Source organism: Mus caroli, chromosome 16 (assembly GCF_900094665.2).
Source record: "Mus caroli chromosome 16, CAROLI_EIJ_v1.1, whole genome shotgun sequence".
NCBI lineage: Eukaryota > Metazoa > Chordata > Mammalia > Rodentia > Muridae > Mus > Mus caroli.
Genome location: NC_034585.1, coordinates 83,650,085 through 83,665,545, shown reverse-complemented (window position 1 = coordinate 83,665,545; position 15,461 = coordinate 83,650,085). Strand labels below are relative to the sequence as shown.

The 15,461-nt window shown below is 36.3% G+C and overlaps 4 protein-coding genes across 4 annotated transcripts; all 4 read right to left on the bottom strand.

The window, feature by feature from the left end:
- Positions 1-1,467: 1,467 nt before the first annotated feature.
- On the bottom strand, positions 1,468-1,887 carry LOC110312120 (keratin-associated protein 20-2-like). Its single transcript, XM_021185665.1, has one exon. It carries the CDS (start codon positions 1,836-1,838, stop codon positions 1,680-1,682), a length of 159 nt encoding a protein of 52 aa, XP_021041324.1. The 5' UTR covers positions 1,839-1,887; the 3' UTR covers positions 1,468-1,679.
- Positions 1,888-6,607: 4,720 nt separating this feature from the next.
- Positions 6,608-6,754, bottom strand: LOC110311223 (keratin-associated protein 20-2-like). The gene has a single exon (XM_021184468.1). The coding sequence runs from the start codon at positions 6,752-6,754 to the stop codon at positions 6,608-6,610; it is 147 nt and encodes a 48-aa protein (XP_021040127.1).
- Positions 6,755-10,582: 3,828 nt separating this feature from the next.
- On the bottom strand, positions 10,583-10,726 carry LOC115029563 (keratin-associated protein 20-2-like). The gene has a single exon (XM_029470342.1). It carries the CDS (start codon positions 10,724-10,726, stop codon positions 10,583-10,585), a length of 144 nt encoding a protein of 47 aa, XP_029326202.1.
- A 3,572-nt stretch (positions 10,727-14,298) lies between these two features.
- On the bottom strand, positions 14,299-14,457 carry LOC110311214 (keratin-associated protein 20-2-like). Its single transcript, XM_021184459.1, has one exon. It carries the CDS (start codon positions 14,455-14,457, stop codon positions 14,299-14,301), a length of 159 nt encoding a protein of 52 aa, XP_021040118.1.
- Between the last annotated feature and the right edge of the window lie 1,004 nt (positions 14,458-15,461).

Sequence of the window (15,461 nt, the reverse complement as noted above, 5' to 3'; positions counted from 1 at the left end):
AAAGAACCCAGATGTCCCTCAACAGAGGAATGGATACAGAGAATGTGGTACATTTACACAATGGAGTACTACTCAGCTATTAAAAACAATGAATTTATGAAATTCTTAGGCAAATGGATGGACCTGAAGGGTATCATCCTGAGTGAGGGTAACCCAATCACAAAAGATCACACATGATAAGCACTCACTGATAAGTGGATTTTAGCCCAGAAACTTAGAATACCCAAGATACAACTTGCAAAACACATGAAACTCAAGAAGACGGAAGAGCAAAGTGTAGACATTTCGCCCCTTCTTAGAATGGGGAACAAAACACCCATGGAAGGAGTTACAGAAACAAAGGTTTTAGCTGACATGAAAGGATGGACCATCCCGACACTGCCCAACCCGGGTGTCCATCCCATAATCAGTCACCAAACACAGACACTATTGCATATGCCAGCAAGATTTTGCTGAAGGGACCTTGTTATTGCTATCTCTTCTGAGGCTAAGCCTGTGCCTGGCAAACACAGAAGTGGATGGTCACAGTAAGCCATTGGATGGAACACAGGGTCCCCAATGGAGGAGCTATAGAAAGTACCCAAGGAGATGAAGGGGTCTGCAACCCGATAGGTGGAACAACAACATGAACTAACCAGTAGCCCACAGAGCTTGTGTTGCTAGCTGCATATGTATCAGAAGATGTCCTAGTCGACCATCATTGAAAAGAGAGGCCCCTTGGTCTTGCAAACTTTATATGCCCCAGTACAGAGGAACACTAGGGCCAAGAAGTGGGAGTGAGTGGGCAGGGGAGCAGGGCATGGGGAGGATTTATGGCATTTTCAGAGAGGAAACTAGGAAAGGGGATAACATTTGAAATATAAATAAAGAAAATATCTAATAAAAGAAGATTTTCTCATAAAGAAAACCAAGATGATATTTAATCCTAAAACTATTAGAAAATTAATATCAGAGAGTAGAAAGATGAATGTTACATATTATGTGGAGAGTAGGGCATCCATTTCTATTGCTGATGAAAATGAAACTTGGTGCAGCTGTAATAGAAAAGAGCATATGGCATGTTTCCAAATATACAGGGAAGTGACAGGAGATCTAGAAGTCACACTGCTTCTTATACAATGAGACAAATCTCACTGTATCTAAAATAAATAGGTACACTGCTAAGTTTATTGTCACATTGTTTATAATGATCAAGTTATAAATACAACAAAATATCCATCGTTATGTAAATGCTGAAAAGTATTTCTTTCTCTCAAAGTCCCTGTCCTCCTCTTCCCCCTCCCTGTTTCTTTTCCTGTATATCTTCTTACATATCTTCCTCTCTTTTACTCTCCTCATACAGTCCCAGCAACATCACCTCACATATGACCAAGCCAAAAGCACAGAATATACAGAAAGCATTTCGTATGGTTTATTCATTTAGTTATTTGATGACACACATTTTTGAAGCATAAGTTGAGAGTCATATTTAAAATCATTGTACAGAGTACGATAAAATTAACATAAAACGCAATCATGGTCCAAATTCAGATGAGGAATTAGGTGACTGTGTTGTACTTCAATTGTATTTTACGTATTCTGTCCTGAAGTTATAAATTTTGAAGACATTGGTGTGTTCTTGGTGTAAAAAGACTTGGAAGACCTTCTGGTTAGAAAGGCTGGGTCTCTGCATAATGTCCTCAGTAGAAGCCATAAGACCAGTATCTTCCACAGCACAGTGGGCGGCAGCAGCCATAGCCATAGCCACCATATCCACAGCCATAGCCACAGCCACAACCATACCCTAGGCCTCCATAGCCATAGCCCAGGCCTCCATAATATCCTCCGTAGTAGCACATGTTGTCAGGAGTGGAGTGTTCAGAGGGAGATTAAGCAGTAGGTTTCTGGAGTTGGTGTTTTAACATCTGCCATGGGCCTTTTATATACCTGGATGATTGGTGGTAAAACCACAGGCATTATGACATCACACTAGTCTCTTGTATTCTTCAAAAAAAATATCAGGGTGCCATAGTTTACTGGCCAAACTGTGCTGCATAGCTGAGATAATTGTGCTCATATCTTAGGATCCCAAGGTCAGATCATGAGGCTTTACCATGAAATTCTGGATGAATTTTCAAGATTATGGATCAGTCTATATTTAGTTTATTTAATACTCATGAATCTCTCCTGTGCCACAGTAAAAATCATTGAAATCTTTCTCTTTTCTTTATGTCTGTGTGTTTTCTAGTGCGCCATACTGAAAATATGCTTTGGTTTTCCTTGCTTTGCTTTGCTATTATGTAATAAATATGTATTTATATGTATTTCTGATAAAAATGATCTGGTCATTGGTTATGTTATTGGTAATTTGATGAATTACTATGCACATAATCATGTTCTGTCATACATTTTTCTATGGTGTTTTAATTTTACTGATATGTGAACATAGTAGATCTTTCCATCTTGTCATATGTTTTTGAATTTCATTTTTCAGTTTTTATTACTTGGGTTTTTTTTTTATATATTTTGAGATCAGATTCTGTGGCAGATCTAACATCTCTCTTTCTGCTTAGTGTTGTTTTTGCTCTTAGAGTCACCGTCTGCATCCGTATGGTCATTAGGATTGTGTTGTCTAGTTCTGTTCAGAACAAAATTGGAATTTTAATGGAAATTGCATGAAATCTATACATTGGTTTATCAAACATGCTCATTATTTTTGTTAGTAATTCAACCAATCTATAAACAGGATGTTCATTCCATATCCTAGTTTTTTCTTCAAATTATTTTCTTCAAAGTAACTGCATGTTACTGATTATTATGTTAAATAACATGATGCCAACTGAAGAAGTTAGACCAGTAGTAGCTAAGGTAGCTTTAGTATTTTATGCATATTTAAAGATCATGCTGTGTTAATGATGTCACCTCTGTTAGGCTGACCTCATACTAGGTTATGCTTCATTTAGCAGAAATGCTGGACAACACCAATTGGATTGAGGGGATTAGACAACAAATAATAAGATACAAGTTGGTTGGTTAGAGCGATGGTGTCGTAAGGGTCCTTGTTGCCATGGTAAAACGCCATGACCAAAAGCAAGCTGAGGAGGGAAAGGTTAATTTGGCTTATATTTCCACATCACTTTTCATAATTAAAAGAAGTCAAGACAGGAATTCAACCAGGGCAGGATTCTGGAGGCAGGAGCTGTTGCAGCTCCATGGTAGAATAGTCCTTACAGGCTTGCTCATCATGAATGACTCAAGAATCTGATTTCTTATAGCATCCAGGACCACAAGTCCAGAGTTGCCACTACTCTGAAGGGGCTGGGTTCTCTCTCATCAATAACTAATTAAAATGCCCAACAGTATTGCCTACTTCCTCAAGGAAGTCACGTTCTTAACTATAATTAAGTTTTTCAATCCTATCATAGGACTTTAGTTTGTGTCAAATTGATACAAACTCTCCAGCCTAATTGACCCATACCTGTCAAACCTCAACTCTCCTTGCATATTTATCCCCAAGGCCTCACAAACAACACAAATAACTTTAAAATTCTCAAAGTTTTTATAGATTCAAACACATTAAAAGTTCACTAACATTACTATGTACAATCTTTTTAAAAAAATCTAGAATCTCTTTGAAAAGTTGAAAATATGTCAACTGTGGGTTACTGTAAGAATTAAATTAGTCTGAATACATTCTTACTTGATTGGGAGGAACCAAGGCACACTAAAAAATGACAAATAATCTACCAATGGTGTACATAACTGTTCAATATCTGGAATCTAATTTAAATTTTCTCCACTCCTCTCTACACCTGGGTCTCTTTTCTCTATCTGTTCTCTGCAGTTCCCACAGTTGCAGCTTGTCTTCTGTGCATGGGCAGCCTACACTGCACTGCTCCTGCTGCTCTTCTTGGTTGTCCCATGGGAATGGGATCCAGCCGCTCTCTGCAAAATAGATTGGTATCAAGAGTTGGGTATTAATGTGACAGGCCTAAGCATGGATCATGTTTATAGACTATAGACTTTGGATTAGCAAAACAGGCGAATGCTTTAAAAGTCCCTTATTAGGCTGCTTTAGTAGGAGTGTGGAAGATAGTGGTGCCAAGAGCAATGTGGATGATGACTGCCTAGTTCAAGAGTTTTCAGAGGAGAAGAATATAATTAAATGACCTAGAGACCATTCTTGTGATGTTTTGGCAAACAATGATTCTGCCTTTTCTTAAAATCTACCTGAGGCTAAATTTAATACTTTTGGATTAATGTGGTTTTCTTTGAAGTTTCAATAGACCATTCAAACCCAGAGACTCCCTTCTCCTGCTGCTTGCAGTTTCAGAATTTGAATTCTCAGCTACTTGTCCATCACTGTATCTGCCTGCATGCCATCATGCTTCCCTTCATGATGTAATAGTGGTACACCTCTGAAACTATACACAAGTCTTAATTAGATATTTTCTTTTTCTAGGGTGTTTTCATGATACATCTTCACATCATTAGAATATTGGCTGAGATATAGATAAGAGGAGAATTGATATACATTTGTTTAAAATTCATTGTAATTTTATTTTACTTAATATAGAATTTTTGCATTTAAACACTTTTATAGAAATTTAAAAGAAGCACCAATGCTACAAATATTAGGCCATATATATTGAATCAATATTTGAATGGGGTGTGTTTGTGTGTGCGTGTGCTATGTGTGTTTGCATAATATGTCATGAAACTAAAGACTTTGGGAGAAGAGAAGATATAAATAGAATGGATAAACAAGAATGTAACATTATAATTCAACATAAAAGCAGAGAGGGATAAGGAAAGTAGTGTGTACAGAGATGAAGGAGAATTAAATAAAATTAACAATGTCTATGAAATAATATCTTTACTCCCAAAGCAGACATCTTAAAGACCAGTTGAGTGTGTCATCCCACCATTAAACCTGGCAGATTAAGTGGAATCAGATGAATAGCCATACTAACAAGAATTCCAGAGACCAGCTTGCATGTCTCTACCTCAATATTTAAGGTGGAGAGCAAATGAGAAATGTAGAAGCCCCCTGTACTGGCAGGTTTTGTGTGTCAACTTGACACAGGCTGGAGTTGTCACAGAAAAAGGATCTTAAGTTGGGGAAGTGCCTCCATGAGATTCAGCTGTGGGGGCTTATTCTCAATTACTGATCAAGGAGGAGGGCCCTTTGTGGGTGGTACTATCTCTGGGCTAGTAGTCTTGGGTTCTGAAAGAAAGCAGGCTGAGCAAGCCAGGGGAAGCAAACTAGTAAGGAACATCCCTCCATGGCCACTGCATCAGCTCCTGCTTCCTGACCTGCTTGAGTTCCAGTCCTGACTTCCTTTGATGATGAACAGCAGTATGGAAGTGTAAGCTGAATAAACCCTTTCCTTCCCAACTTCCTTCTTTCCATGATGTTTGTGCAGGAATAGAAATACTGACTAAGACAGTTCCAAATGAAACCTTCCTGCAAGGACACACTAATACTTGATCCTGTACACATATACATGAACACATGCAACATATACACACATGATGTCAGAAAAATAAAAGAATAAAAAAAAAACATTGAAAGAGAAAAAAACTTTTCAGGGATCCAGCTAAGAAATTTCTGAATAACAAAACCACTGTATAAAAAGGCGTTCCATACAAATCAAGAAAATGAGGATATCTGTAAGGTGATTATATGGGTGGGGAGTAATGTACATAGGTAAACTAACCAGCTAAAAGAATATAAATGATGCTAAAATAAGCAGAGATTTAGAACATGTGTTTTTCAAAGGAATTAATGCAGATGGACAAATGGTCACAGTAATGTACTACTTCAGTAATATCTCTGAGATGCAAATCAAAAACATGATGGTATTTCAGCCCACAACTGTTAGAAACTTAATATTAGAGAGCAGAAAGATTAATGTGAGAAATTATGTCGAGAAGAGGTCACCCATCTCTATTGCTGATGGAACTGAAACTTGGTGCAGCTGTGACAGAAAAGAGCATGTGGCATGTATCCAAACATACAGGGAAGTGACAAGTGATCTAGAAATCACACTGCTTCTTATACAACGAGATGAATATCACTGTGTCTAAAATACATAGATACACTGCTAAGTTTATTCTCACATTGTTTATAATGGTCAAGTTAAAATACAACAAAATACCCAACTTTATCAGAATGCTGGAACGAATTTCTTTCTCTGAAAGTTCCTGTCCTCTTCTTTATCCTCCCTGTTTCTTTTCCTGTGTATCTTCTTACATACCTTCCTCTATTTTTCTCCACTCACACTTTCCCACAAATACCACCTCAAAAGAGACCAAGAGAAAGCACAGAATATACAGAAAGTCTTTTATAAAGTTTATTTATTTAGTTCTTTCGTAATATACATTTTAAAGCCTAGGTTGAGATTTACAGGTTAAATCACTTTACAGAATATGATGAAGATAACATAAAACACGATATGATCATGGCCCAAAGTCAGATGAGGAAATAGATGACTGTGTTGGATTTCAATTATATTTTAATTATTTTGTTCTAAAGTTAGAATTTTTGAAGACACGGTTCAGTTTCTGGTGTGAAAGCACTTGGCAGCTCTTCTGGTTAGAAAGGCTGGGTATCTGCCCAGTGTCCTCAGTAGAAGCCATAAGACCAGTATCTTCCACAGCACAGTGGGCGGCAGCAGCCATAACCATAGCCACCATAGCCACAGCCATATCCATAGCCAAGGCCACCATAGCCATAGCCCAGACTTCCATAATATCCTCCGTAGTAGCACATGGTGTCAGGAGTGGAGTGTTCAGAGGAAGATTAAACAGTAGGTTTCTGGAGTTTGTGTTTCAGCAACTGCCATGGGCCTTTTATATACCTGGATGATTGGTGGTAAAACCACAGGCATTATGACATCACACTAGTCTCTCATATGTTTTAAAAATATCAGGGTGCCACAGTGTACTAGCCAATCAACACTGCATAACTGAGATAATTGTGCACATATGTTAGGATCCCAAGGTCAGATCATGAGACTTAAATGTGGATGTATTTTCAAGACTATGGATCATTTCATATTTAGTTTATTTAATAATCACAAATTCTACTGTGTCATAATACAAATCATTAAAATCCCTCTTTCCTCTTCATGTCTGTGTGTTTGGAGTGCTCTGTAATAGAAACTTATTGTTTTCCTTGCTCTGCTTTGTTATTTTAAAGTAAGTATGTATTTCATAAGTACTTCTGATGGAAATGATCTGGTCATTGGTTATGTTATTGGTAAGTTGATGACTTAATTTCTACATAAGCATATTTGGTCATGTATTTTACTATATTATGTTAATTCTACTGAACATCATAGTTCTTTCCATCTTGTGATCTGTTCTTCAATTTCTTATTTGTATGCTTTTTTTTTGGTATTATTTTTCAGTTTTTATTACTTTAATTCTGTGGTAGATTTTGAGATCAGAGTCTGGGGTAGATCTAACATTTCCCTTTCTGCTTAGTTTTGTTTTTGCTCTTAGAGTCACCTTATGAATTCATATGGTCATTAAGATTGTGCTGTCTAGTTCTGTTCAGAAGAAAATTGGAATTTTTTTATGGAAATTGCATGAAATCAATACATTGGTTTATCAAACATACACATTTTTGTGTTAGTAATTCGACCAATCTATAAAGAAATACGTCATCCATATCATAGATTTTTCTTCCAATTATTTTCTTCAATGAAACCGGATGTTACTGATCATTATGTTAAATAACATGAAGCAAAATGAAGAAGATGTACCAGTAGTAGCTAAGGTAGCTTTAGTATTTTATGCATGTTTAAAGATCAGTCTGTGTTGATGATGTCACCACTGTTAGGCTGACCTCATGCTAGATTATGCTTCAATTAGCAGAAAAGCTGGACAGCACCAATTGGATTGAGGAGAATTAGACAACAAATAGTAAGCTAAAAGTTGGTTGGGAAGAGAGATGGTGTCATAAGGGTCCTCATTGCTATGGTAAAACGTCATGACCAAAGGCAAGTTAAGGAGAAAATTTGGCTTATATTTCTCCATAGATGTTCATAATTAAAGAAGTCAAGACAGGAATTGAAACAGGGCATGATTCTGGAGGCAGAAACTGATGCAGCTCCATGGTGGAATAGTCCTTACAGGCTTTCTCACCATGAATTATTCAGTCTGATTCCTTATAGCATCCAGGACCACAAGTCCAGAGTTGCCACTACTCTGAAAGGGCCAGGTTCTCTCTCATCAATCAATAATTGATAAAATGCCTAACAGTATTGCCTACTTCCTCATGGAAGACACTTTCTTAACTATAATGAAGTGATCCAATCCTATCAAAGGATTTTAGTTTGTGTCAAATTGATACAAACTCTCCAGTATAATTGACCCATGTCAAACTGAGAAACACATTCCTGTCAAACTACAACTCTTCTTGCATATTTATCCCCAAGACCTCACAAAAAAACACAAATAACTTTAAAATTCTCAAAGTTTTTACAGATTCAAACACATTAAAAATTCACTAACATGTAATATGTACATATTAATATGTAACATTAATATGTTTTTTTTAATCTAGAATCTCTTTGAAAAGTTGAAAATATGTCAACTGTGGGTTAGTGTAAGAATTAAATTAAACTGAATACATTCTTACTTGATCAGGAAGAACCAGGGCACACTAAAAACACCCAATAATCTACCAATAGTATAAATAACACACTGACCAATATCCAGAAACCACTTTCAATTTTCTCAATTCCTTTCTACACCTGGGTCCCTTCTCTCTGTTCTCTGCAGTTCACAGAGCTGCAGCTTAACTTCTGTGCATGGGCAGGCTGCACTGCACTGCTCCTGCTGCTTTTCTTGGTTGTCTGATGGTAATGGGATCCGGGCTCTCCTCCCCAAAAAAGTTTGTATCAAGAGTTGGGTATTAATGTGACAGGCCTAAACATGGATCATGTTTACAGACTATAGACTTTGGATTAGCAAAACAGGTGAATGCTTTAAGAGTCACTTATTAGGCTACTTTTGTAGGAGTGTCAAAGATACTGATGCCAAGAGCAATGTGGATTGTAACTGAGTTCAACTTAGGAAAATAAGAGGCACAAGCAGAAGTTATAAATGGAGTAGAGAATCACGAAAGTAATATGCATGAGAGATGAAGGTTGAAGAGAGTTGTGAAAGGGAGTGTGGAGAGGGATGAAGGAGAATTAAAATGATCAATGTCTATGAAAGAATAGCATGACACCCAAAGCAGATGTCTTAAAGGCTAGTAGACAGTACTAGTTCACCATTCAACCTGGCAGATTAAGTGGAATCAGATGGAGAGTCAGATTAACAAGAATCCCAGATACCAGCTTGCATGCCTCTATCTCAATATGTAAATTGGAGGGCAAATGAAAAAAGTTAGAAGCTCTAAAATTAAACCCTCACACAAGGACACCCTAACACATGATCCTGCACACATAAATATACATATGGACTCATGCAACACACACACAGAGACACACACAGACACACACAGACACACACAGACACACACACACATCATGTCAGAAATATTAAAACAAGAGTAAAAAAATGAAATAAAAAACTTTTCAGAGATCTGGCTAAGAAAATTCTGAACAACAAAACTATTGTATATAAAGATGTTCCATACAATTCAAGAAAATGACTATATCATGAAAGGGATTAAGGCAAAATTATGGGTTGGGAGTGTTATACATAGTTAAGCTAACAAGGTAAAAGAATGTAAATGAATACTAAAATAAGCTGAGATTTATAGCAGATGTTTTTCAAAGGCATAGATACAGATGGACAAATGGATACAGTAATGTTCTACTTCAGTAATATCTCTGAGATGCAAATAAAAACAAGATGATATTTCAGCTCACAACTGTTAGATAATTAATACTGGAGAGAAGAAAGATCAAGAGAAGTTGATGGAAATTTAACTTGATGGAGCTAAGAGAACAATAGCATGTGTCATATTTTCAAACATACAGGGATATGACAGCTTATCTTGAATTCACACTTCTTCTTATACAATGAGATGAAACCAACTGAATCTTAAAGAAATAGGTACACTACTAAGTTGATTGTCAACTGTTTATACTGGTCACATTATAAATACAACAAAATATCAATCATTATTGGAATGTTGAAAAATATTATTTCTTTCCTGGAACTTTCTGTCTTTGTCTTTCCCCTACCTGTTTCTTTTCCTGCCTATCTTAATACATATCTTCTGCTCTTCTTCTCCACTCACACTTTCCCACAAATACCACCTCAAGAGTGACCAAGACAAAAGCACAGAATATAAAGAAAGTATTTTATAAAGTTTATTTATTTAGTTCTTTGAGGATACACAGTTTTAAAGCATAGGTTGAGAGTTAAATTTAAAATCATTTTACAGATTATGATGAAGGTAACATAAAACATGATCATGGTCCAAATTCATATGAGGAATTAGATGACTGTTGAATTTCAATTATATTTTAAATATTTTTTTCTAAAGTTAGAATTTTTGAAGACATGTTTGAGTTTCTGGTGTGAAAACACTTGGCAGCACTGCTGGTTATAAAGAATATGTATCTGCATAATGTCCTCAGTAGAAGCCATAAGACCAGTATCTTCCACAGCACAGTGGGCGGCAGCAGCCATATCCATAGCCACCATAGCCACAGCCACAGCCACAGCCACAGCCATAGCCATAGCCCAGGCCTCCATAATATCCTCCGTAGTAGCACATGGTGTCAGGAGTGGAGTGTTCAGAGGAAGATTAAGCAGTAGGTTTCTGGAGTTTGATGTTTTAACATCTGCCAAGGACCTTTTATACACCTGGATGATTGGTGGCAAAAACCACAGGCATTATGACATCACACTAGCCTCTCATATGCCTTAAAAAATATTAGGGTGACACAGTGGTCTAGCCAACCAACACTGCATAACTGAGATAATTGTGCTCATATGTTAGGATCCCAAGGTCAGATCATGAGACTTAACATGAAAATTTGGATGTATTTTCAAGACTATGGATCTTCTATATTTAGATCATTTAATACTCACAAATTCTACTGTACCATAATACAAATAATTGAAATCCCTCTTTATGTCTGTGTGTTTGTAGTGCTCCATACTAAAAACTTATTGTTTTCCATGCTCTGATTTGTTATTGTAATATAAATATGTACTTCCTAAGTATTTCTAATGAAAAATGTTCTGGTCATTGGTTAGGTTATTCATAAGTTGATGACTTAATTTATATATAAGCATATATTGTTATATATTTTATTATACTATGTTAATTCTACTGAGCATCATAGTTCTCTCCATCTAGTGATATGTTCTTCAGTTTCTTATATGTATGCTTGTTTTTGGTATTATTTTTCAGTTTTTATTACTTTGATTCTGTGGTAGATTTTGAGATCAGAGTCTGGGGTAGATCTAACATCTCCCTTTCTGCTTAGTTTTGTTTTTGCTCTTAGAGTCACCTTATGAATTCATACGGTCATTAAGATTGTGCTGTCTAGTTCTGTTCAGAACAAAATTGGAATTTTTATGGAAATTGCATGAAATCAATACATTGGTTTATCAAACATACACATTTTTGTGTTAGTAATTCGACCAACTTTAAAGAAATATGTCATCCATATCATAGATTTTTCTTCCAATTATTTTCTTCAAAGAAACTGGATGTACTAATCACTATGTTAAGTAACATGAGGCAAACTGAAGAAGGTAGACCAGTAGTAGCTAAGGTAGCTTTAGTATTTTATGCATGTTAAAGATCAGGCTGTGTTAATGATGTCACCTCTGTTAGGCTGACCTCATACTAGATTATGCTTAAATTAGCAGAAAAGCTGGACAACACTCATTGGATTGAGGGGATTAGCTAAAAAATAGTAAGCTAAAAGTTGGTTGGGAAGAGAGATGGTGTCCTAAGATTCCTCGTTGCCATGGTTAAATGCCATAACCAAAAGCAAGCTGAGGAGGAAAGCATTTCTTTGGCTTACATTTCCTCATCACTTTTCATAATTAAAAGCAGTCAAGACAGGAATTCAAACAGGGCAGGATTCTGGAGGCAGGAGCTGTTGCAGATCCATGATAGAATACTCCTTACAGGCTTGCTCATCATGAAGTAGTCTGATTTCTTATAGCATCCAGGACCACAAGTCCAGAGTTGCCACTACTCTGAAACGGCTGGATTCTCTCTCATCAATAACTAATTAATAAAATGCCCAACAGTATTGCCATTTTCCTAATGGTAGTCACTTTTTAAACTATAATGAAGTGATTCAATCCTATCATAGGACTTTAGTTTATGTCAAATTGATACAAACTCTCCAGTATAATTGACCCATGTCAACCTGAGAAACATCTACCTGTCAAACCACAACTCTCCTTGCATATTTATCCTCAAAACCTCACAAAAAACACAAATAACTTTTAAATTCTCAAAGTTTTTATAGATTCAAACACATTAAAATTTCACTACCTTTAATATGTACAATCCTTTTTAAAAATCTAGAATCTCTCTGAAAAGTTGAAAATATGTCAACTGTGGGTTACTGTAAGAATTAAATTAGTCTGAATACATTCTTACTTGATTGGAAAGAACAAGGGCACACTAAAAGAAACGCCAAATAATCTACCAATAGTGTAAATAATACATCACCCAATATCTCAAATCCACTTTCAATTTCTCAACTCCTCTATACACCTGGGTCCCTTCTCTAACTCTGTTCTCTGCAGTACACACAGCTGCAGCTTGTCTTCTGTGCATGGGCAGGCTGCACTGCACTGCTCCTGCTGCTCTTCTTCATTGTCCCATGGTAATGGTATCTGGCCCCTCATCCCCAAAGAGTTGGTATCAAGAGTTGGGTTTTAATGACCTAAGCATGGAGCATGTTCACAGACTATAGATTTTGAATTAGCAAAATAAGTGAATGCTTTAAGAGTCACTTATCAGGCTGCCTTAGTAGGAGTGTGGAAGATAGTGTTGCCAAGAGCAATGTGGATGATGAGTTTTCAAGAGTTTTCATAGGAGAAGTGTATAATTAAATGACATACAGATCATTGTTGTGATATTTTGGCACACAATGTGTCAGCTTTTTCTGAAAATCTACCTGAGACTAAATTTAATACTTTAGATTAATGGTGTTGGCTTTGAAGTTTCAATAGACCATTCAAACAGAGAGACTCCCTTCTCCTGTTCCTTGCAGTTTCAGAATTTGAATTCTCAGCTACTTGTCCATCACTATGTCTGCCTGCATGCCATCATGCTTCCTTTCATGATGAAATAGTACTACACCTCTGAAACTACATACGAATCCCTATTAAATATTTTCTTTTTTAGGATGTGTTCATGATACATCTTCACAACATTAGAATATTGGCTGAGATGTATGATAAGGGGAAAGAGTTAGTGTGAATTTGTTTAAAATTCATTGTAATTAATTTTTACTTAATATAGAATTTTGCAGTTAAACATTTTTTTTAGAAATTCAAAAGAAACACAAATGCTTCAAGTATTAGGCCATATATATTGAATCAACATTTGAATGGGGTGTGTTTGTGTGTGTGTGTGCTATTTGTGTTTGCATAATATGTCATGAATCTAAAGACTTTGGGAGAAGAGAAGATATAAATAGAATAGATAAACAAGAATGTAATATTATAATTAAACATAAAAGTAGAGAGGAATAGGGAAGGTAGTGTGTAGAGAGATAAAGGAAAATTAAATAAAATAACCAATGTCTATGAAATAATATCTTTGCACCCAAAGCAGACATCTTAAAGACTGATACAGAGGGCACCCATCTATATTGTTGATGGGAATGATTTTTGGTGCAGCTGTAACAGAAAAGAGCTTGTGGCATGTTTTCAAAAGTACAGGGAAGTGACAGGTGATCTAGGAGTCACACCGCTTCTTTTACAATGAGACAAATCTCACTGTATAAATAGGTACACTGATAAGTTTATTGTCATATTGTTTATAATAGTCAAGTTATAAATGCAACAAAATACCCATCCTTATCTGAATGCTGAAAAGAAGTATTTCTTTCTCTCAAAGTACCTGTCCTCCTCTTTCCTCTCCTTGTTTCTTTCCTGCCTATCTTCTTACATGTCTTTCTCTCTTTTCCTCCACTCACTTTCCCACAGATACCACCTCAAAAGTGACCAAGAAAAAGCACAGAACATACAGAAAGTATTTTATAGAGTTTATTCATTTATTTATTTGAAGATATACAGTTTTATATTTTAAGTTTCTGGCGTGAAAACACTTGGAAGCCCTTTTCCTTAGAAAGGCTTGGTATGTCTTCAGTAGAAGCCATAAGACCAGTATCTTCTACAGCACAGTGGGCGGCAGCAGCCATAGCCATAGCCACCATAGCCACAGCCATAGCCACAGCCACAACCATACCCTAGGCCTCCATATCCGTAGCCCAGGCCTCCATAATATCCTCCGTAGTAGCACATGGTGTCAGGAGTGGAGTGTTCAGAGGAAGATTAAGCAGTAGGTTTCTGGAGTTTGTGTTTCAGCAACTGCCATGGGCCTTTTATATACCTGGATGATTGGTGGTAAAACCACAGGCATTATGACATCACACTAGTCTCTTGTATTCTTCAAAAAATATCAGGGTGCCATAGTTTACTAGCCAAACTATGCTGCATAGCTGAGATAATTGTGCTCATATCTTAGGATCCAAAGGTTAGATCATGAGACTTTCACATGAAATTCTGGATGAATTTTCAAGATTATGGATCAGTCTATATTTAGTTTATTTAATACTCATGAATCTCTACTGTACAGCAGTACAAATCATTGAAATCTCTCTCTTCTTTATGTCTGTTTGTTTTGTAGTACTCCATATGGAAAATATGCTCCTGTTGCATTGCTTTGTTATTATAAAATAAATAAATATTTCCTATGTATTTCATAAAAATGTTCTGGTCATTGATTATGTTATTGGTTAGTTGATGACTTAATATGCACATAAGCATATTCTATCATATACTTTTCTATGATGTGTTAATTTTACTGATCTATGAGCATCATAGATCTTTCAATCTTGTGATAAGTTCTTCAATTTCTCATTTGTATGCTTGCTTTTGGTATTATTTTTCTGTTTTTATTACTGTGATTCTGTGGTATATTTTGAGATCAGGGTCTGTGGTAGATTTAGCATCTCCTTTCTGTTTACTGTTGTTTTTGCTTTTAGAGTCACCTTCTGCATTCATACGGTCATTAGGATTGTGCTGTCTAAAGCTTGTACAACCACTCTGGAAATCAGTCTGGTAGTTCCTCAGAAAATTGGACATAGTACTACCTGAGGATCCAGCAATACCTCTCCTGGGCATATATCCAGAAGATGTTCCAACCAGTAAGAAGGACACATGCTCCACTATGTTCATAGCAGCCTTAGTTATAATAGCCAGAAGCTGGAAAGAACCCAGATACCCCTCAACAGACTAATGGATAC

Coding starts and splice junctions, on each gene's coding strand:
- LOC110312120 (XM_021185665.1), bottom strand. CDS start 1,838: ATGTGCTACTACGGAGGATATTATGGAGGCCTGGGCTATGGCTATGGA.
- LOC110311214 (XM_021184459.1), bottom strand. CDS start 14,457: ATGTGCTACTACGGAGGATATTATGGAGGCCTGGGCTACGGATATGGA.
- LOC110311223 (XM_021184468.1), bottom strand. CDS start 6,754: ATGTGCTACTACGGAGGATATTATGGAAGTCTGGGCTATGGCTATGGT.
- LOC115029563 (XM_029470342.1), bottom strand. CDS start 10,726: ATGTGCTACTACGGAGGATATTATGGAGGCCTGGGCTATGGCTATGGC.